This window comes from Talpa occidentalis, unplaced genomic scaffold (genome assembly GCF_014898055.3).
Source record: "Talpa occidentalis isolate TD23 unplaced genomic scaffold, MPIMG_talOcc4v2.1, whole genome shotgun sequence".
NCBI classification, from domain to species: Eukaryota; Metazoa; Chordata; class Mammalia; order Eulipotyphla; family Talpidae; genus Talpa; species Talpa occidentalis.
In genome coordinates, this window is record NW_026555331.1 from 2604682 (window position 1) to 2625669 (window position 20988).

Below are 20988 nucleotides of genomic sequence, written 5' to 3' on the forward strand. Positions count from 1 at the left end.
CCCTGGAAACCGGGGTCAGTCCTGGTGCGCCTGCGGGCCTCCCCCGCCGGGCCGGGCCAGGGGCTGCCGACCCCTCCCAGCCGTCCTGGTCCTCGGGCCGGGTGGCCGGGCCCCTACAGTGAGGACGGGCTTCTGGCAGACAAGTGGGTTCAGGGGCTGGAAGCTGGGCCCCAAGAGCCGGGCGTGGGCCCGGGGCGCGCAAGGGGCTCAGGGTAGAAGCCCTGCACAGGATGGGGGTCCCCAGCCAGACCAGAGGCGCTCTGTGGGGGGGCGGCTGGCAAGGCCAGGCCTGGGCTCTCCAGGGGCTCACTGCCTTCATCACCCTTTTGACCCTTTGACTCTCCAGCACACCCTGAAAGGGAGTGTGGGGGGGAGCCCCCCGACAAGGCACCCAGAGGAGGCTGCAGTTCCCCGGCTCTGGGCGAGTGTCTGGAAGTCCTCCTGCTCCTGCCACCTCCAGGTGCCAGTGGCCGCTCAGGGGGGTGCCAGGGAGACCCTAACCCCGGCCCAGGCCAGGAGGGCGGGGAGGCTAACCCCTGGATGGAACCCAGACTTCCTGGCAAAAGACCAAAGCTGTGCCAAAGCAGGAGGCTTGAGTTAACTGCTGAGGAAGGGATAAGAGAGGCCATTAAAACCTCCCCATCCCGGAGCCTCCCTGGGGCGCAAGGGGTTAAGCTCTGCGCTATGAAGCAACCCACAGCCTCTGCAGTTCAATGGCCGGCCAGGGAGCTGCCCACAGGGCACAGCAGGCCTCTCCTGTCTCCCCACTGCTCCCCTCAGCAGTGTACTTCGGTCAGTCTGCCTGTTCTGTTCCCCACTCACCCCCTGCATCTCTGGCCTGTACCCCAGCTCTTGTATGCATAAATAAAGAAATCTTTTTTAAAAATACTAGATTTAATTAAAAAAGGCGTATTTTTTTCCCTGCAGCTATTGCTCGGTTTCTCCATAAAGCTGACTTTTTGTATGTTAAGGGGTATTGTCAGCGCGCACGTTAATATGTTAGCCACTTAACAGACCCTAACTTTCCTCTCCGCCCTTTGTAATGTTTGGCACTTAATACCCTGTCTGATATCAAAATTTCTAGCTTGATTTTATTTTGGATCATTTCTGCTAATACATGTATTTCCACAGCAAACTTTCTTCACCGTGTGACACCTCGCCTGGGGCGGGCGGGGCGGCGGGGCGCGGGGTCCACGCCAGGAGTCCCGACCCGTCGGGGGTCAGCCGCGTGCGCCCCGGAGGCCAGCGGCGCGGCCCGGAGGGCGACGGCGGCCACGCCCCGCGGCCTCGCTGCCCAGCGCGCGGGGGTGAGGCGGGGCCGGGCCGCTCAGCAGCGGGGCCAGGAGGGGCCCTCGCGGTCACGGCGAACCACCGCGCGCCGCCCCGGCAGAGACAGGCCCGACGGGGGGCGGCGCCCCGCGCCCCGCGCCCGCCCCGACGCCGGGCCCGGGCGCCCCGCCCACCCCGGTTTCCCGCGGCCGCGCCGTGGGCGGGGCCGGCCGACGCCACGCCCGCCTCCCGGCATGCCGCGCGCCCCGGCGGAGCCCCGCCTCCCGCGGGCGCGCAGGCGCGCGGGCGGCGCCCCCTGGCGGCGGGCGCGGGCGGCGCGGGGGCGGGGCCGGAGGCGGGGGGTTGCGCTGGTGACCGGGGACGCGGGGCCGGCCCCGGGCGGCGGCGGAGGACGCGGGCGGCGGAGGACGCGGCGGCGGGAGAGCCGCGGAGCTCGGGCGCGGCGCGGCCGGGATGCGGGGCCGCGGCGGCGCGGGGAGCGCGCAGCCGGCCGGTGAGCGCGCGGGCGCGGGCGCGGGCGCGGGCGGGGGCGGCGCGGGCCGGGAAGATGGCGGAGGCCCCGCCGGCCCGCGGAGGCCCCGCTGCGGGACCCGGGCGCGGCGGGCGGCGGGCGGCGGGCGGCGGGCGGCGGGCGGCGGCGGGGGCGCCGGCCCGTGGGGCGAGCGCGGGGAGCGCGGCCGTCGGGGGGCCCGGGCGGCGCGCAGGGCGGCGCGCGCCGGGGGTGAGTGTGCCCGGCCGGCGGCGGCGCGAGCGTGCGGCGCGGGTGGGTGTGAGCGAGCGTGGCGGCCGCCGGCGTGAGTGTGCAGGGCGGTGTGCACGCGCGGGCGGGCTGCGGGCTGCGGGGCGGGCGGGCTGCGGGCTGCGGGGCGGGCTGCGGGCTGCGGGGGGGCGGGCTGCGGGCTGCGGGCGCGCGTGCCGCGGGGCGGGGCGGGGCGGGGGGCGCGTGGGCGCGGCGTGTGCGGGCCGGGCGCCTGCGGGGGCGCCGCTTCCGGGGCGCGGGCCCGGCTTTGTCCGGCCTCTGCGGCGGCGCGGGCCGGGCCGGGCCGGGCCGGGCCGGGCCTGGGGCGCGCCCCCGCCGCTGTGGGTGTGCCGTGCCCCGCGCCGCCCGCCCCGCGGCCGCTGTGGGCGCTGCGCAGCCCGCGGCGGCCGGAACGCGGCGCCCCCGCCCCTGGCGCGCGTGGGCTCCGCGGCCGCGGTGACCTCTGCGAGGCCGGGCCCTGCCCGCGCCTCCCGCGCACAATGCGAGGCTTGTCTTTGAAGCCGCGGGAGGGGCGGCGCGCCGAGCCGCTGTCAACAGCAGGTGGTGCCGGGCGAGGCCGGGCGAGGTGCGGCCCGCGGGCGGCCAGATCTGGCCCGAGGGCGCCGGGAGAGCGTGGAGAAGCCGCGGCCGCCTCCCTGCGGGGCTGTTCCTGGCGCGGCGCCTTTGGTCCTCCGTGAAGCCGGAGCCATCCCGGCGCCGGGGGCGCGGGAGCCCAGCGCCCCGGGTGTTCCCGGCGCGCGAGGGGTGGCGCCTCCATCTTAGCGCCCGCTGACTGCAGCCAGCCGGGCCTCGCCGGGAGGACAGCCTCCGTGAAAGCGAAACAGGAACAAATCCCCAGAGGTAAATCGTTCCACAGAACTGTTTAGAGTGGTCTTGAGGAAGGGGCGCTCCAGCCAGCGCCCCAGAGCTCCAAAGCCTGGCGCTGGCAGCCCTGGGCTCGGGGTCCTGTGGCTGAGAAGGCTGGAGGTGAATGGCGGAGCGTGGTGGCTACACGTGCCAGCGCTGTCCTTGTAACAGGGAGGACGGGGGACGCCAGAGCGTGGGCCTGCGGCTGTGAGCTGGCCCGGCCAGCGGAGGGAGGCCTGGGAACGCGAGAGTCCCGCTGGCCTGCACCTTCCGCTCTCTGGGATCTGGGGCCTTGGCCGCGCCACTGTCCTCTGGACGTTTGCGCTTCATTCCTGATGTGTGTGGCCTTCACGACTGAAGAACATTCACGGTTTAGGACCAGTGGTAAGATGACATTGTGAGCAGATCTATAAAGGTAGATTCTGGGTGTCCACTCGGCCATTCCCCGTCCCGGCCTTGGACGAGTCTAGGACTGTGACCACCGCAGCTCGAGGCTTCCGGGCTCTGCTCCCCCACGCCTCCCTCCACACTCGTGGTGTGGCCCAACCTGTGCTCCAGCCCTGGCTGCCCAGGGCCTCAGGCCCGGTGCTGACTGTCTGTGGGGCCTGTGTCTGGCTGTGCCTGTTCCCCAGGTGGGCTTGGGAATGGGTTTCAGCCCCATGGTGGACTCGGCAGTGCCATCAGCGGGCGACAACAGCGGGACGTGCTGAGAGGAGCCGGCACCTCCATCTCGGGGGCTCGTTGGGACGCAGCCGGGCACAGTGAGCAGACGCCGCTGGGGGCTTGCTGTCCGGGTGGTAAAAACCCACTGAGACAGACCAGAGAGGAACGGTGGCTCTGGCCAGTGCACCGTCGGCACCGCGCGTGGCCAGGGCCAGGGAGGCCACGGCACAGGCTGGCCCCACTGGCACACTTGCCGGCCCCTAAGACATTCAGAGGTGACCCGCCCGCCAGCCCCGTGTGGCCGCGAGAGGAACTGTGTGTGGGGGCTGCTCAGGCAGAGCCGGGGCCTCTGGGTGTGCATGGCTGGGCTGCCGACGCGGGTGTGGCCCTGCTTGCGCTGGGTAGGCTGCCTCCACTCTCCTTTCCATCCTGAGTGTTGAGCCACGGTCCGGGCCAGGCGACCCAGCTGGGTGGGAGCCGGGGCTGTAGGGGCCAGGCCGGGACCAGGCCGGGACCAGGCCGGGGCCAGTGGCCACTCATTCAGCCTTTGGCGCTCGGGCACCGCCAGCGCCGTAGTGTCTCATTTAGCTGGCGGTGTCCAGTTCCCTGCTTGAAACTGCTCCTGGCCTTTGTGCTTGGGACAAAACTGAAATCTTACCTGGCCCCTGAAGCCATGTGACCCCGCACCTGGGCAGGCGGCATCCCAGCTCTGGCGCCCGCTGTCTGGGCCGTGCAGCCACCTCCCTGCAGGGGCCCTGCCAGCTTCTCCTCTTCGAAGTCTGAGCTTTGAGGGCTTCTCCCAAGGGGAGGCCTCTCCTCTATCGGTTCACACAGCTGGCGTCCCCCTGCTCGTCCGCAGGTGTGGATGGTGCTGGAGACCACCCCCTTCCGGCCTCTGGGCCCCCTGGCCCAGCTTTGCCCCTTGCAATCCCAGCGCCCTGGTAGCATAGCATGGGCCTTCCAGGGTGAGTGGACACGCCCACGAGTGGGAAACAAGCAGTGGAGACTGATGAGCCCTCAGGGCTGGGTGGCATTGCCAGCTCTGCTGGGTGCTGGCCCGAGGGCACGGGGGTGAGGGGAGCCCACTGGGGGTGGCCCGCGTGTCTGAAAGACTGACTGGCTTTGCAGAGGAGAGCGTCGCCCACCCAGGGGGCCAGTTCTTGGGCAAGAGTGGGGCTTGGCAGGCGGGGCACAGTGAGAAACAGCCCCTGGCCACAGGAGGTGAATCTGCACGAGGCTGAGGCAGGCACATGGGGCGGCGTCCAGCGGGGCAGCCCTGGCGGCTGAGGCTGCGGAGCAGCGATAGAGCTGGTGAGGCCGAGGGCTGTGTCACCTGCTGCTGATTTAAATCTGAGCCGGCAGCGAGTGGTAAGTGCTGACTGTCCCGGAGGACCTGGTCCCAGAGGCCTGAGTGTGAGTGGTCAGCTCTCACCTGGACGCCTTCACTGTCTGTCACAATGCTGCTGTGACATTGTCAGGCCCTTTGGGGACCCTGTACCGTGCTGGGGGGGTCAGGGTCCTGAGGTGCAGCAGATGGGGTGGTGGTGGAGGAGTGGTGCACAGCCTGCACGGGGTGGTGAGGAGGTTTCCATGGGGACCCTGTGGGGCGGGCCCACTGGCGGGGGGGGGGGGGGGGGGGGGGGGTGAGAGGTGTTTGGGGCGGAGATCCGGGCCTTAGGGTTTGATGGTCGCGGTGGGAACTGGAGCGCCGGGAGGCCTCAAAGCAGCAGGTGCAGAGGAAGGGCCTTGGGGCAGCTGGTGGGTGGCGGTGGGTGGGGAGGCCCGCGTGGGCGTGGGGCCCGAGCTCTGGTGCCAGCGCCGGGCTGTCGGGTGGGGAGTAGTGAGTCACTGCCAGGGGAGTTCGCCAAAGAGGGGCCGGAGTTCTCTCATCTCTGGCTTAGAAGTTGTCCTCCTTGGAGAGTCCAGAGCTTCGGCGGGTGACTCAGCGCTGACACGGCCCCTGCCCTCAGCCCCTGGGCCGCGGCTGCGCGGAACGCCCCTTCGCCTCAAAGACCTTTCGCTGGGATGCGCGGGGCTCGGCAGAAATACAAGGCGAGAAGCGTGCAAGGGCAGTGTTGTGGGTGAGAAACTGCCCCAAATGGCAGCGTCAGGCACGTGTATGCGCTGGAGCCAGAAGGGCGCTCCCCGCGGCGGGCGGCGGGCAGGACGCGGAGGGGGGGGCCCCCCCCGCCCCCCCCCCCCCCGCGCCCGGGCCGCCCCCGCCGCGGGGCCTGCGGGGGGACAGCGAGGGCCGCGCTGGGCGTCGGCACCGTGACCCTCCCGCCCGCCACGGGCCTCCGGGCGTCTCGGGTGCGGCCTGCTCGGTGCTCGGTGCGCGTTTTTCTCCCCGTGCGTGCGAGATGCGGCTCCCCCGACGCTGGCGAAACGGTCCTCCCGCGCCTCCCGCCTCCCGCGCGGCCTGGGGGCGCGGCCTGGGCGTGGCCTCGCTGCGGTGGGCGTGGTCGTGTGGGTGGGCGTGGTCTTCTGGGGGCGGGGCTCCTGCTGAGCGCCCCTCCGAGTTCTCGGGAACGGCTGGTGGGGCTTGTCGGGGTCGGTCGCCCCCACCGCGGCGCGCGCTCTGGCCCCGGGTGCGTGGGGTCCTTCCTGCGCAGATCCGGGTCAGGCAGGTTACGGATTCCGTCCAGGATTCGCCCGCGCCGAGGCCTGACACCCGCGCGCCTCTCGGCCCGGAGCCGGCCCCGGCCCGCCGGTGCTCCCCGCCCCCCCGCCCGCCGGTGCTCCCCGCCTCCCCCCCCCGCCCGCCGGTGCTCCCCGCCCTCCCCCCCCCGCCCGCCGGTGCTCCCCGCCCCCCCGCCCGCCGGTGCTCCCCGCCCCCCCCCGCCCGCCGGTGCTCCCCGCCCCCCGCCCGCCGGTGCTCCCCGCCCTCCCCCGCCCGCCGGTGCTCCCCGCCCTCCCCCGCCCGCCGGTGCTCCCCGACCCCCCCCCTCCCGCCGGTGCTCCCCGCCCCCCCCCGCCCGCCGGTGCTCCCCGCCCTCCCCCCGCCCGCCGGTGCTCCCCCCCCCCCCGCCCGCCGGTGCTCCCCGCCCCCCCCGCCCGCCGGTGCTCCCCCCCCCCCCGCCCGCCGGTGCTCCCCGCCCCCCCCGCCCGCCGGTGCTCCCCGCCCCCCCCGCCCGCCGGTGCTCCCCGCCCTCCCCCGCCCGCCGGTGCTCCCCGCCCTCCCCTGCCCGCCGGTGCTCCCCGCCCCTGCCCGCCTGTGCTTCCTGCCCACGCCCCTGCTGGCTGGCTGTCAGCTGTCCCCGCCGAGGTGCTGTCAGCGCCCTGGCCGGGGGCACCCCCTTCCTCCAGGCAGCATGTCCTCCTGAGGCTGCCTCTGGGGCCGCGGGCTCGGGCACTTTTCCTCTGACCAGAGCGCGCCGCTGCCCTGGGCCCTGCCCTTCGCCGTTTCCTCACGGGTTTCCCTCCTCCTTAGCTCTTTCGGGGTCACCCGGCAAGTGTGCTGCCTCCCTGCTGGCCCTGACCGTCGGCCCCACCACCATCTCCTCACAGAGGGCAGAGGCCGGGTGGGCTCCTGCTTCTCTTGGCCATTCCCGGTGCCCGTTTCCGTGTGTCCATTTTATAACCCGGTGTCATTTAATTTGTCTAAAAAATTCCTTAAAATTTTTTAGTGCGAGTCTGTTGTTACTGGTTTTGTCATATTTGTTTGTGGGGGGTCATTTATTCTTGAAGGATGCGTTCCCGGAGGCGGACTTCTAAGCCTTGTTTTTGCTCACGGTTGTCACCGCCCTGACCTGGCCAGGCCCGGCCGCCCTTACGCCCTAGTGACCCCAGGAACGAGTCGAAGAGCTGCGCCCGGACATCTCTTTCACAAAGGCTGTGCCTCGTAATCCAGTTGTGCTCAAGAAACCCTGCACCTCCGGAGCCCTGGCGGCTCTGGGCCCCTCCTGACCCCCTTCTTGGTTTGACCCCATCCTCGCTGACCGCCCTGTGTCCCTGGCGCCTGCTTCCTGGACAGAGCACGCTGAGATGTTTGGGCCGCTCCTCTGCTCCGGTTTCCCTGCGGGGCAGGAGGGCATGCTGGGTGAAGGGTCCAGGTATCTGCGTGTCCAAGGGTCAGTGCCTGGATCCCCTCATGGGGGCTGAGCTTGCTTTGGGGTGCGGCCCCACCCCCCACCTGTCATCCAGGGGCGCACCCCATGGCCCCCAGCAATCACTGGTGTCCAGTCAGAAGTGGTCTGCAGTGGTCTTTGCAGCGGGTGTGTAAGTGCCAAGACCTGACGCGACTTTGGTCTGCAGACGCACTTGCAGCCGTTTCGGCTCACAGCGCCTCGCCCTCGGCAGGCGCCCTGGTGATGCCCTCTGTCCTGTCGCTCCCTGGGCTCGGCCGCTCAGCATGAGGTCTTGTGCAGCTGCCCGAGTTTCCTAGTCCTGAGTTTTGGAGCCTGGGGCTGTGTGGAGCTGGGGGAGCAGCTGAGGCCCAGGGGAGCAGCTGGGGTTGAAGGAGCAGCTGGGGGCCTGGGGAGCAGCTGGGGAGCAGAGGAGCCGCTGGTAGCTGGAGGAGCAGCTGGCACTCTCCCCCTCCGTGTGGCCACTGCAGCGCGGTGCCTTGGTGGCTGCACACCTGAGTGGTCTCAAGGCGTGTGTCCGAGGGTACGCAGAGGAGCGGCAGCGCCTTTCCAGCTGGCCCAGCAGTCACAACAACAGCCTCCTCGTGTCCTGGCGGAGCAGCCGGGCGGCCGTATCCCGGGGCACAGTCAGGGCCGCTCTTGGATGGCCCCTGTCTGTGGCTGGCTGGCTGCGCGTGTCGGAGCTCCAGCCTCTTTTAGGACTTTGAGTCCCATGGGCAGGAGTCCAGAGGCTCATGTGCTGGCCTGGGCACCGCGGTGCTGGGGAGTGTTTGGCCCGCGCTGCTTCAGCTGCAGTCATGCCATGTGCCCCAACAGGCCCCCTGTGCGGCCCCCCTTGCGGCCAAGGCTCTCCCCCATCCAGCCGCTGACCCAGTGCAGCCCAGGGCGCTTCTGGCCCCTGTGGCCAGTGGTGGTGGGGCCTTCTTCGCCAGGCGGGGCCCGAGGGCGGCGGAAATGGGGGCGCCTGGGCAGGCAGGCTGCCCCCCACGCTGACGCACCATTTGAAGACGGATCAGAACAAATGCTTCCACCCGCCTTCCACCAGGAGGGGGACAGATGGTGCCACCCAGTTTCCACGCTTGGGCCTGGCCCGCCTGGTCCACACGCCTCTGCCTCTGGGGCTCGTGAGCACTCGGGGTGTGCCAGGAAGAAGCAAGGCCAGCGCCTGGCCACGCGGGGCGGACGGGGGTGTACACGAGGGAACACAGGATGCGGGGACACGGCGAACTCTGAGGCCTGCGTTTGTGGGTGTGCCTGAGATGCCCGGAGCGGAGCTCTGGCCAGGTCTCCCGCCCTCACTGTCCTCTCACCAAGCTGGCCGCCTCCGTGGCCTGGCCTCCGGGGCACAGCCCATCAGAGCTCGACAGGGCCCTGGGAAGCCTGCCCCTGGGGGCTCCCTTCACTCCTGCTCGGTGCAGTCGGGCTCCAGACCCTGTGTGGGAGCAGCTTGCAGCAGTGGGCGCTTGGTGCCAGCCTTGGGCCCCTGGCGAGGCCTGACAGCTGTGAGGGCCTGTGAGGCCGGAAGGTGGACAAGTGGGCAGGGGGCGTCGGCAGTCCCAAGTCCGGGTAGAGGTGCTGACCCGGCCATGCGGCCAGCCGGACCCTCTGCTCCAGCAGTAGGGGGGTGCTGTTCTGCGCTCCTGGGGCCCCCGGTTCCTGGTGTGGTTCAGCTGCTGGTGGGTCTGCAGAGCTGCCCCGCCCCACACCTGGCCCCAGGTCTGTCCTGTGCCTGCGAGCTGTCGGGGTCTGCTGTGTACACCGGCCCTCTCGGTTTCCCCCCTCGCTGTCCTCGGGAGCTTTGGCTGCCGACTGCGCTCGCATGTTTGGACAAAAGGTGCTGGATCCTGAGCTGGAAAGCCACCTGGGGCTTGGGGACCTGGGGGCCCTCTCCGGGTCGACAGCACCATCGAGCAGAGGGCCCTGCCGCCAGCCCCCCGCCCTTTTCCACAGGGGTTACATCCCCTGCAGGCGGGTCGCCGGTGCCCAGAGCCAGGAGGCCCCAGCTCGGAGGCCCACAGATACGGCAGACACAGCGTCGGTGCTGCGTCTCCCTTTGGGAATAGCAGGACAGGCTCCCGGGGGTGGGCCTGGTCTGGGTGCCGCAGGGCCTCCCCCAGTCTGCCTGTAGGTCTGGCCCGGCGGGAGCCCAGCAGTGGAGGGCCAGTCCGCCCCGGGTCCCAGGTGGATGCTGCTGCCTGAGAATGCAGGGGCGGCCTGGGCTCTTTGGCCGTCCTGGCCAGCCAGCACTCTTCTCAGGCTGCTGCCCGCTCTGCTCGCCCCTCTCAGCAAGTCACGTCCTGCCACCAGCCCCCTGCTCTGGACACCCCCCCAGGCCGCCTCCTGCTGCTGCTCCCTGGCACTGGCTGCCCCTTCTCAGCTGACCCCCCAGCCCCACCCTGCCTGGCCTGCTGTCTCCCAGCAGCAGGCGGGAGCGGCAGCCCTGAGCCACCTGACGCTGCTGTGACCCAGCTTTAGCCACAGCCCTCAAGGGGCTCCTCCCCAGGGCCCAGCTTCAGGGCCCAGGTGTCTGTCTTCCTCCTTTTCCCATCTTTAAATCCCCCCCCACCGTAGGTGCCCCCGGGCAGTGTGGACCCTGGAGGGCCCTGGGATCGGCCAGGCGGCCTAGTGAGGAGGGAGCAGGAGAAGAGGCCAGCAGGGCTCCCTGGCGAGGGTGTCTGGGGCCCCAGGGCTCCTGCTGTGGAGACGCTGTCCCTGTGGGGCAGGTCTGTGTCCCGGGAGCTGGAAGGAGATAAGGGTGGCGGGGGCCCTGCCCCCATCTGCAGAGCTCTTTATGGGGTGACTGGCCAACCCAGGAGCCCCCGCAGCAGCAGGGTGGTGCCCAAGGGGGCCTGGGGCTCTCTGCTGCGGCCTGGGGTGTGAGCGCCTGGCGATCCCATCCCGTCTCCCCCCGCCCCCACCGACCTGGTCTCAGGTCTAGCCCCCTGGGAAGGCTTCGTCTGTCCAGGGGTGCCCTGGGGGCACCTCTGACCTATGGAGAGCTGGTCAGCCAGTCAGCGTTCAGAAATGTTCTCTGTGTGGCCACGGCCCAGGTGGGTCCCGGAGCTCGCACCGGGAGGGCGTGTGGCCGCACCCCTCCTGGCAGTGACCGAGTGAGCACCTCTCTTCTGCAGCGGGCTCTGAGGGGCGCCAGGCCGCGTCGCCAGAGACGTCCTTGCAGGAACTTGCAGGGCCATTCATGAGCCCCCCAGTGCCGCAGCTCTGCGAGGCCCCAGAGGGGAGGCGAAAAGGGTGGCTCTGGGGTGGATTGTGGTGAGTGGGTCCTGCCTGTTACAGCACCTGGCGGCCACTGTGGAGCGAGTTAACCCCAGCAGGACGTCGTGCCAGGAAGGCATGAGGGCCAGGCAGGCGGGCCGCCGCCTGCACCCCACTCTTTCTGGAGAGGGAGCCTCCCCGTGGGCCAGTGTCCAATGCCGCGAAACCAGCGAGACAGCTGGTGCAGTTTGGGGGGATGCTGGGCCGGAGGTGCTGTGAGAAACGGGGCCCGCCCAGGGTGGGGCTGGCAGGGGTGCACGGAAGGGGTGTCCACAGTCCTGGGGCGCTGGGCCGACCCCGACCCCGGGCACCAGGAACAGATCCCCACCTCCCCCACTGCTGCGCCCCTTCTGTGCCAGCAGCACTGACTGGGGAGCAGGGGTCTGGAGCCTTCTCTCCGCCTTCTATGGAATGGGCCCCTGTTGGGGGGGGTGCCTATGCCCCTGGTGACCAGCACCTCCTCCTGGCTGGCGACCTCACCCACATTCAGAGTCAGTGGGCGCCCCCTCCCCCGGGCACGCGGGGGGCAGGGGCAGGAGGCACCAGGCGGGCCCTCAGCCACGGGCCTGCCCGGTCCCTACACTCTGGCCGGGCCGGGGCTCGGCTCCGCCCGTGCGCTCTGGGCGCCTTTCAGAACAGCAGACCCGGGCGAGGTTCACAGAGAACATCCGGGGCCGCGAGACAGGCCGCACAGGCCGCGGCCGCCCCGCTCCTCCAGCCCCCGTCCCGCCGCCCGGCCGGCTCTGGGGCCAGGGCCTCCCTTTCCCAGTCCCCCACCAGGTCCCCACAGAATTGGGCAAGAGAAGGAAGGGGGTGCCGCGCTCAGCACTGGCTTGCCCCAGCGGGACCCCCGCAGCCCACCGTCCGCCCTTCTGCCTTCTCGGCTTCCCGGGGCGGGCGGCGCTGGCTGCGGTGGAGAGGGGCCCTCTCTGCGGCCCGGGGCTGGGGTGGCTGAGCCGCACGGATTCCCAGCAGAGAAGCCCCTGCACTGAGGGCCGGCCGGCCGTGTCCCTCGGCCGTGGGGCCTGTGGTTACTGCTGCCTGGAGGGTTGGGAACGAGGGGTCCAGGTGCCAGCCTCTCCCCTGTGGGGCCTGGTCTCGGCCAGACGCCGCCCTTCCCCGGGCTCCTGAGGTGGGTCACGGGCCCCCAGGGCGCCGCCTGGTGCGTGGTGCGTGTGGGCAGCCCGGCGGGCCCTGCGTCCTGGCTGCTGCCCCCCGGCCTCTCCGGTGTGGATGCGGTGCTCCCCGGGATGGCGCCCACGGGTCCCTTCCCTCCGAGGGTTTGGGGTTGGGAAGCTGCCCTGGCCTGCCATGGAGGGCTGGGCCAGGGGCCGGAGCAGGGCCACGGTCCGGTCCGCCAGCAGCCCCTGGGGCAGGAGAAGGGGCTATGCCACCGGGTGGCCTAGGGCCTTGGGCTGGAGCGAGGCTGGGGGAGACACGCCCTCCACTTCCCACTGTGAAAACCCCAAAACACGTCAAGGGACGGAAAGCAGGGCAAGGGTTAGGCCGTGGCCAGGGGCAGGCCTGTGGAGCCCTGGGGTGGCGGGAGGGGCAGCCCACAGCTGAGGGCTCGCGGACTGGAGGGCTCTGTCCTGCACGGTGACCCCAAAGGCACTTGGGGGGCCGCTCCCAGGGAGCACCTTCCCGCCCATGGCCCTCCCACCTAGAGCCCTCGGCCCCCTCTGGAACCCTGGAGAAGAAGCTGGCGGGGTGTGGAAACTGGGCGGCCCCGCGTGGGCAGCTTTCAGGGAGCAGAGCTGCCCACTGTGTGAGCGGGTGCCAGTCATGTGAAGCCACAGCAAGCCCGTGAGGCCCCACGACAGCTCCCGGGGGGGACGCCGCGGAAGACGAGCCACAGGCCGGGGCTGCACGGCGGGGGAGGCATGACCATCAGCAGCGGGCACTTGGGGGAGGTGGCTGGGACGCAGGGGCCGGTATCGGGTAGAGAGAGGAGCCCAGAGAAGGGACTGGGGTGGCAGGGCCGGGGGGAGGCTGAGACCCAGCCATCGGCACAACGGGTGCCAGGCATGGGGGCGGCAGGAGGTGGGGGGCATCCTCCAGGGCCGGGACCACATCTCTACACGGCTTCCAACCACTGCCAGAAGCAAAGGCTGGGCCTCCCTGGGGGCGCAGGAGGTTAAGCACAGCCCTATGAGGCTGTCCGCAGCCTCTGCAGCACGAGTTCCATCCCTGGCCAGGGAGCTGCCCACAGGGCACAGCAGACTCTCCTGTCTCCCCGCTGCTCCCCTCAGCAGTGGATTTCAGTGATTCTGCCAGTTCTGCTCCCCACTCTGCCTCTGGGGAGTCCTCTCACCCCCTGCACCTCTGGCCAGCACCCCAGTTCCTGTATGCATAAATAATTAATCTTTAAAAAAAGAAAAGAAAGCGAAGGCAAACAGCCGCAGGCACGGGAGCAAGGGAAGGACAGCAGAGAACTGGAGGTGATTTTAATTGTTAACATCAAAAACGTGACACCTGGAAGGATGTGAGCCAGGCCTGCCCGGTGTGGCCGCCTGTTTGTCCCTTTGGGCGGCCCCCCCGGCCGCCAGGGCGCGTAATGAGGCAGAGCTCGGGTGCGGTGGCCAGGTGGGCCCTGGGTGGACTCTGTGCTGGGTGCCGCGGGGCAGAGCGGCCGGGCCCCCGGAGCTCTGGCTGGGCTCTCTGAGGCCTGTGACCGGGTGGCAGGCAGCCCCTGTCTCCTAGAGTGGTGGCCACACCCGCGCCATGTGCGTCCACACTGCTGGACATCCCCCTGGCCCTGGCAACCAGTAAGCAGGGGGCTCTAAACCTGGCCAAGGATGTGTCCAAGCAGCGCACAGTGCACGTCTGAGCTCCTCTCCCACACCTGCACTCGGGCTCAGGGAGCAATGGTACCGGGGTTCGTGGAACAAACAGGGAGACAGAGTCACTGAGGCCTTAAGCGGCCAGTGATCTCACCCCAAGCGGTGCACTGCGTTTGAAGTCGTAAGCAGAAGGCATCTGAGAGGGCATCTCTTGCCCATTTCCGTGGGGATCTGGAGCACAAGGCAGCTGGACCACAGGTGGATCCAGCTCAGGCGGCAGGAGATGCCCCGAGACGCCCAGTGTGGTGCCACCAAGGACAGGGACAGCCGCCCCTGGCCCAGCCACCCGCCAGTGGCCACCTGCTGCCCAGAAGGGCCTGCCCGGCCGATTTCAGTCCTGCCTTGGCCACCTGCACAGCGTGAACTCTCCTCTGCTGAGGTGGCTGCTGGGCGCCCCTCTGTGTCCCCGAGAGGCCCCCACCGCCTCCTGGACAGGCCGCACGGTGGGGTCGCTGGAGATTGAAAACGCTGAATACCGAGCACTGAGCCCCGGGGTGCCCCTGTGATCCCTCATATTTCTCATCAGTGTCCCCTCATACTGTGTCCATATTTCCCCTGGGGCTCCCCATCCTCACCTGCACCCCACAGGGGCACCCCTCCTTAACAGTCTGGCCTCAGCCCCCGTACAGTGAGGCTCTTGCCCGGAGGAGTCGCGTGGATGCGGGCACCCCTGTGGGAAGCCCTGCCCCCTGGGGGGCAGCTGGCCGACATGCACCTTGCCATCCCACACCTAGCGCCCGCAGCCCTGCACCCCACGCCCAGTGGAGGCTCGCTGACCATCTCAGCTGCCCCCTGCCGCTTGCCTGGGTACCAGTGCCTTCCCGAGCCTGTTTCTACCTGTTCGGTGCCCGCAGGGTCTTGTTCTGTGATGTGTGTTCAGATCTCCGTCCGCTGTCCTGTCGGGTCACCTGCTTGTTTGCCTATTTCTAGGAACTTTTGTCTGTCCTGGAAATGGCCCCTGCGGGCTCAGCGGACAGCAGCCTCCTGGGGTTCTCTGCTCCCCGCGGGGGGCAAGGCAAAGGCACTTCCTGTTACTGTGACTCGGTTATATACATTTTTCTCCTGTGGTTAGTGGGTTTTTAAAAATTATTGGGAAACACTGTTCTTCCTGCGCCGAGGGCACCTGCAGCTCCCCAGAGCCCACCATGTCACCCTGCCCGCAGGGTCAGGGTCGCTGCCTCGGCTCCGGCCTTCCTGCACCTCAGGCCAGGCGAGGCCTCCGGAGCGCCTCCTCCGTCTCCTCCGTGGTTGCGGCTTTGTGACTGCAGGGGTCTGTCCCTGTGTGAACCAGGACTCTAAACACCTTGTTGTTTCGCTGTTGACAGGCATGCGAGGCTCACCTGGGCTGAACCTTGTGTGGCGATGGCAGGGGTCCAGGCTGTGACTTCTCCCAAGCGCAGGACTGGGCCTCAGGCTATGCAGCCCTGCGGGGGGGTGGGGTGGGGGTCATGGGGCAGCTCTGGGCAGCTGCAGGGTAGGTGGGGTGTCGGCCCTCGGGCCAGCCGAGGTGGGAATGGGGGGGCTGCGCTCACAGGTCTCTACTCTCTCAGGCTGGCACCTTCCCAACTGATGCCCGAGGGGCACCTGATGACCTGCTGACGCCCACCCAGCGGGCCCCCAGGAGAAGCCTGCGATGTCCCAGACCCAGGACTACAGCTGCGAGGGCCACCGAGCCGGGGAGCAGGAGCCCCGCGGCCCCGGGCCAGGTGCCAGGTGAGGAGGGGCCGGTGCCGAGGGGCGCCTCTCCTGGGACAGGTGGCGGACCCATGGGAGCGGGTCGTGCTTCCCCCTGGGCCGGCAGTCAGGCCAGAGCGGAGAGGGCTCCCCTGGGAAAGCTGGGCAGGGCCAAGGAAGCCATGAGCGCTGCAGCACAGACCCAGGGGCTGCAGGGGCAGCGGGAGCCGAAGTGCGGGCGGGGAGCGACAGTAAGAGCAGAAGTAAATGGAACAGGGTCCAGAAACCCACAGAGAAGAGCCCTTCCACTACGGGTTGGGTCTTCCAGAAGAGCCCCGAAACCGATCCCCTGGCCAGGCAGGCAGAGCAGAGGGCAGTGATCTTGAGTAAGCTTACCACTTAGCAGGAGTACGTGCGGGCGCGATACCCAGGGAGGAAGCTCCTTCCCCCAAAACGGGCGCCGCCCGCCGGCGGCCCCAGGAAGGGGTGGGGGCAGCTGACCAGGCCCCGGCCCAGGCACCCCTGGAGGCTCTGGCTGGAGCCGGACCAGGAGAGGCCAGGGCTGCAAAACTTGGGCCAGTGGATTACGCTGAAGAAGGGAAGATTCCTTCAACAAGTAGAAAGAGGAGAGATGGCGGGAAAGGTTTGCAAATTCAAGGATGCTGAGACAAAAGTTCTTTTCAGCAACAAAAATAAAGATTAAAAATCCAACCACAAATAATTTCAACACGCGACAACCCAGAGCGAGTTTCTGTGTAGACTCCACGCTCGCGCGCGTTCAGAGCCGGACGGCGGGTTGTCGGGGCGAGGAGAGGGCCTGGCCGGTCCCAGACGGTCTCCCGCTGGGTCTGCGGGTCACCCAGTGTCCCTAGGCGAGACTCGCGGGAGCGGGCGTGAGGCAGAGGCTGCACCTCTCGACAGCCGTGGAAAACCCCTGTTTAAAATCAAAACAGGTTAAAAGGGGGGGCGGGGGGTGGCCCCGGAGGGGGGGTCGGGCGGTGGGGGGGCCGGCGGGGGGGGGGCGTCCCGGCGGGGTGGGGGCGTGCACGGGGGTCAAGCGCCGGGGTCGGGGGTGCGCGGGGGCCCGGCGGGGGGGGGGTGGGGGCCGGGAGCGGGTGGCCCGGCGGCGACCTGGCGGGGGGTGCCCCGCGGGGCGGGGTCCCGGCGGGGGGGGGGGGGGCCCCGGCGGGCCCGCGCGCCTCACGCCCCGCCTTGCAGGCTGGAGTGGGTGGAGATCGTGGAGCCGCGCACCCGCGAGCGCATGTACGCCAACCTGCTGACGGGCGAGTGCGTGTGGGACCCGCCGGCCGGGGTGCGCATCAAGCGCGCCAGCGAGAACCAGTGGTGGGAGCTGTTCGACCCCAACACGTCGCGCTTCTACTACTACAACGCCAGCTCGCAGCGCACCGTGTGGCACCGGCCGCGGGACTGCGACATCATCCCGCTGGCCAAGCTGCAGACGCTCAAGCAGCACAGCGCGTCGCCGCGCGCCTCGGCCGCCAGCAGCCCGGGCCGCGCCGGCCGCGCCGGCCGCGACGGCAGCTCCGGCTCCTCGCTCGAGCCCGAGCCCGAGCCCGAGCCCGAGCCCGGCGAGCGCGCGCAGGAGCCCCGGGGCGGCCGGCAAGGCCCGCGGCCTTCGGGGCGCGGCAGGAGGACGGCGGCAGGTGAGGCCGGGCGGGCGGGCGGGCGGGCGGGCGGCTGGGGCGGGGCGGGCGGGCGGGGCGGGCGGGGCCCAGGCGCGGCCCGGAGCGCGGTCCCCGAAGGAAGCTCCCCGCGGTCGGTCTCCCGCCTGTGCTGGGGCCTCGCCTCAGGAGGCCGGCGCGCGGGCCCGCCGCTCCCTCCCTGCAGGCCCGCGAGCCCGGCCGCCCCCGCGGACCAGTCTCGGCCGCGGAGGGCGGGGAAGGGGCGGCGCTGAGAAGGCGGCCAGGCGTCCGGGGCTTCAGGGGACGAGGCCTGCCCCCCGGTACTGGCCCGGCCACGGCCCGTGTGGCCGGGGAGGCCGGGTCCGGCCCCGCGGGGTCCAGCCTTCTCCACAAGGACGGCCTGGGGCGGCCAACGTGGGCCCGCGCCCGCCCGCGCCGTCGCCCCAGGGCAGCCCGGCCTCGCTGGCTGACCGGAGAGGAGCCCCTCGGGCGGGGCGTCCTCCGAGGGCCCGTCCCTGCCGGCTGCTCTGACCCGCTGGAGGGGGCTGCGGTGCGCAGGGCGGCGGCCAGCGGCCCCGGGGTCTCGCGGGCCCACCCAGATGACAGAGGCGACGGCTTCAGTCACTCCCCACCGGCCGTCCTGGCCGTCCTGCCCCCATCGGCAGCAGGGCGCCCCAGGGCAGCGTTGGGCTGCTCACCACAGGTGTCCAAAGCAGCTCGATGACCCTCAGGGAATGTTTTCTTTGCTTGGCCAACAAATGAGCCACTTGGAGACTCACTCGGGAGTAAGAGCCATGTTCATCCTGTGCAGTAATCCTGCCGGCCGCCTCTTCATCCCAGGGCTCTTCCCAGACACTGCCGAGGCCCAGGGTGCGGGAGCCCGACCCGCTGGGTGGCTGAGCCCCGCCGGGCTGCAGCTGTGCAGGTGCTGCACCCGCCCCCGGCGGCTGCGGCTCGTGTAGTTCTTGCGTGTCCCAAAAAAAACCTTAAAAATACCGAAACCACTCTCAGCGCTCAGGCTGCAGGTCTGCCCCGCCTGGAGGGCCCACCCCTTGTGGTCATGGCCCTCACTATCAGCTGCCCCCAGAGTCCCGTGGGCCTCTTCTCCCTTCCTGGACGTGTCCAGTCTGTCCCTCTGGTCTCCCGTCCCCCTGCCCTGCAAGCGCGTCCCTCAGCGCCGTCGCGGCCTTCCTGCTGGGCTGCTCCTCCCTCCCTGGCTCGGGTTATGGGGTCTGCACCAGTGTGTGCGGGGGAGCAGGACAGCCCTGGGCAGCTGGGGAGGGCTTCGGCGGGGAGCGGGGAGCAGCAGGCCCCAGGTGCGGGGAGGGGCTTCGGACTTTGGGGCACCTGCGCTCTGGCGGGTGCGCGGAGCCCAGCCCAGGTGGTTTTTCCAGGCGTCTCTACCCGGGGCGCCGCCCGCGCAGCAGCTGGGGGGCGTGGGGCAGGCTCAGCCCGGGCTCTGCCCTGACCCGGTCACCGCGCACCGGCCACTCTGCGTTTCCTTGGCTCTTCTCGCGCACCCTCGGGGGTGGGCCCTCAGCTCAGGGGACGCCCTCCCCGTCGTGCGCTCTGCGGAGGCTGGAGGCTGCCCGAGTGATGGGCGGCCACTCCATGCGGGGCCGCTGCCAAGGCTGCGCTGGCCACTCTGGCCAGTCGCCGGTTGCCTTGGCGCTGTCAACTGCGCTGCCCCTGGCATGTCCAGTTGGTCTTTCAGGTTTTCTGAGTTGACAATGGCCATTTCATCTCACGCAAATGCTTTTGTCTCCATTTTTTTTTCTTGTTTCATTGCGTTTCCAATGAAGAGCATGCTGCCGCCCTGCTTCCTGCGCGGGCCCTCAGCGCCCCAAATCTGTGACTGAGCGCGGGCGCTGGGGGCATGGGCACTTGGGCCTGGTGGCCAGCAGGCGCCAGAAGGCGGGGTCCTCCTGAAGACCTAAGAACATCTCACAGGCGAAAGGCCCTTCTCCAGTGCTCACACTGCCCACCTCTGTCTTCCAGCTCTCCGCCGGGCATGCTCCTGGAGAGGGACTGCGAGGGCTTCAGGGACCGCGGGGTGGATGGCCAGCCGCTGCACTACAGGTAGCGCCTGGGGCCTGGGGGGCCGGGGGTGCTGCAGCCCTGGGGCTGCTAAAGACACTGGCTCAGCCCAAAGCCACGAGAAGGGCGGGCCAAGGTGGGCCCCAGGGCCACTCCACATCCAGTGACGCAGGCAGTCAGTGTCCTGGGGAGGGGCGGGGGGTGGGCAGGTGCAGGGGGATGGAAGTGCTGGCTGCAGGGAGTGGGGGGTGGGCTTTCGACCTTGGGCTGGCCTTACAGGGCTTTGGGAGGTCCTGGAGATGACCCTCGTGGTCCTGGGCTCAGCGGCCACGCAGCAGAGCTGGAGCCTGGGCCGCGGCCTCGCTCCGTGCAGGGGTGGGTGCTTGGCAGCATGTGCACCTGCTGACGTGGAAGGGCCCCCTGCGCACTCGGTGGCTGTGTGACCCGGCTGCTCCGCGGCTCTGGCCCCCTTGTCAGCCCCAGTGCACGGGTGCAGGGCTGCGTAGGTACGGGCGCCTTGTCTGCCATCTCTGCTGAAGAGACCAGGCCAGGCCTTGTTGACGGCTGACGCCCACGGGTAATCGGAAGACGAAATGGACAAAGTCACCCGAGACCATCAGATGCTACTGAGGAGCGAGGCCTCTGCCGCGGGAAGGTTGACACTGGGCCTGGCCCGTGGGTGCAGGGCCCGGCCAGCACTGGGAGCCGCCCCTCCGGCCGGCACACACCGGCCAGCCCTGCCAACAGCCCCAGGAGGGCCGGGGCCACCTTCACCCCACTGCCACCAGGACCAGATCCAGCCAGAGCCTCAGACTCTGTGGCTTTTCATACACAGTGGCCAGAATCTCCATCTAAGTCTGCAGGGCTGAGGGAACACAAAACAGACATTACAGGCAGAGCCACAGGACACTGTCACTAAAATTATGATTCGTGTATACAAGACATAAGGCATTTTTTTAAATGTCACCAGTGTAGATCGTGTCCTGGCACCAACAACACACCTTAAGGGTCAGAAGAGTGGACTTCATGGCGCGGCGCCCTCAGCCAGGGATCATGCGCCTGGGGAGGCCTCAGGTGCTGCTGACTGCACACCCTGCTCGGTTACTCACGGCACAGAGGAGCCTCAACTCTGAGTGGAAATTTTAAAATATCTTGAGCCAAATGAATGTGAAAGCACAGTGGCGCTGCTCCCGGGGGCCACAAGCTTTTGCTGTAGGAAACCAGAAAAAGAAAAGCAAATTAAATCCAGAATAACCAGAAAAAAGAAATAGTAAAAAGTAGAGCACCAACCGATGAAATCGAAGGCACGAAATAGCAGCAATCCACAGTGCCGACAGCTGCCGGGAAGGAGAAATGGTCCGCGGCGTGTCTGGCCAGGCCACGCGGGGGATCGGTGGGGACAGAGGGGGGGCGGCGCACGTGCGCATGGAGGGCATGAACAGGCATATCATGAATGACCCTGTGCCTGCCGATTCCATAGCCCGGGCCCGAGAACGCCCTGGAAGACACAGCGGGCCAAAACTCACACTAGAAGAAACGGACATTTAACACGTTTATTAATGAAGCTCAATAAATCATCAATAAACTTCTGAAATAGCACCGGGCCCACAGGCACCATCCCCGGCGGGACTCGCCTCAGAGCGGTAGGCCAGGGAGAAATGACAGCTGGACGCAGGGGGCAGCTGACAGAGGCCCGCCCCGTGGCACAAGCAGAGGCGCCCCGACCTCCTAGAGCCCGCCGCCAGGGAGAGCCTGCCGCCCTGGTGCAGAGGGGCGGCCGGGGCCGGGGAGGCCCGGTGATCTGGGCACGAGCCCCGCAGCGGAAGGACACCAGGCCGGCCGCGCCTGCCCCCCGCCCAGGCTGGGAGTAGGCA

General features: G+C 69.2%; 1 protein-coding gene across 1 annotated transcript in view; it reads left to right on the forward strand.

The window, feature by feature from the left end:
• Nucleotides 1-1750: 1750 nt before the first annotated feature.
• Nucleotides 1751-20988, forward strand: part of ARHGAP39 (Rho GTPase activating protein 39) — a 33240-nt gene continuing 14002 nt past the window's right edge. The window contains 5 exon segments of the mRNA XM_037528805.2: nt 1751-1783; nt 15311-15473; nt 16653-17038; nt 17041-17098; nt 19076-19156. Of these exon segments, the coding sequence (XP_037384702.1) occupies nt 15394-15473; nt 16653-17038; nt 17041-17098; nt 19076-19156 (605 nt within the window). The 5' untranslated portion in view covers nt 1751-1783; nt 15311-15393.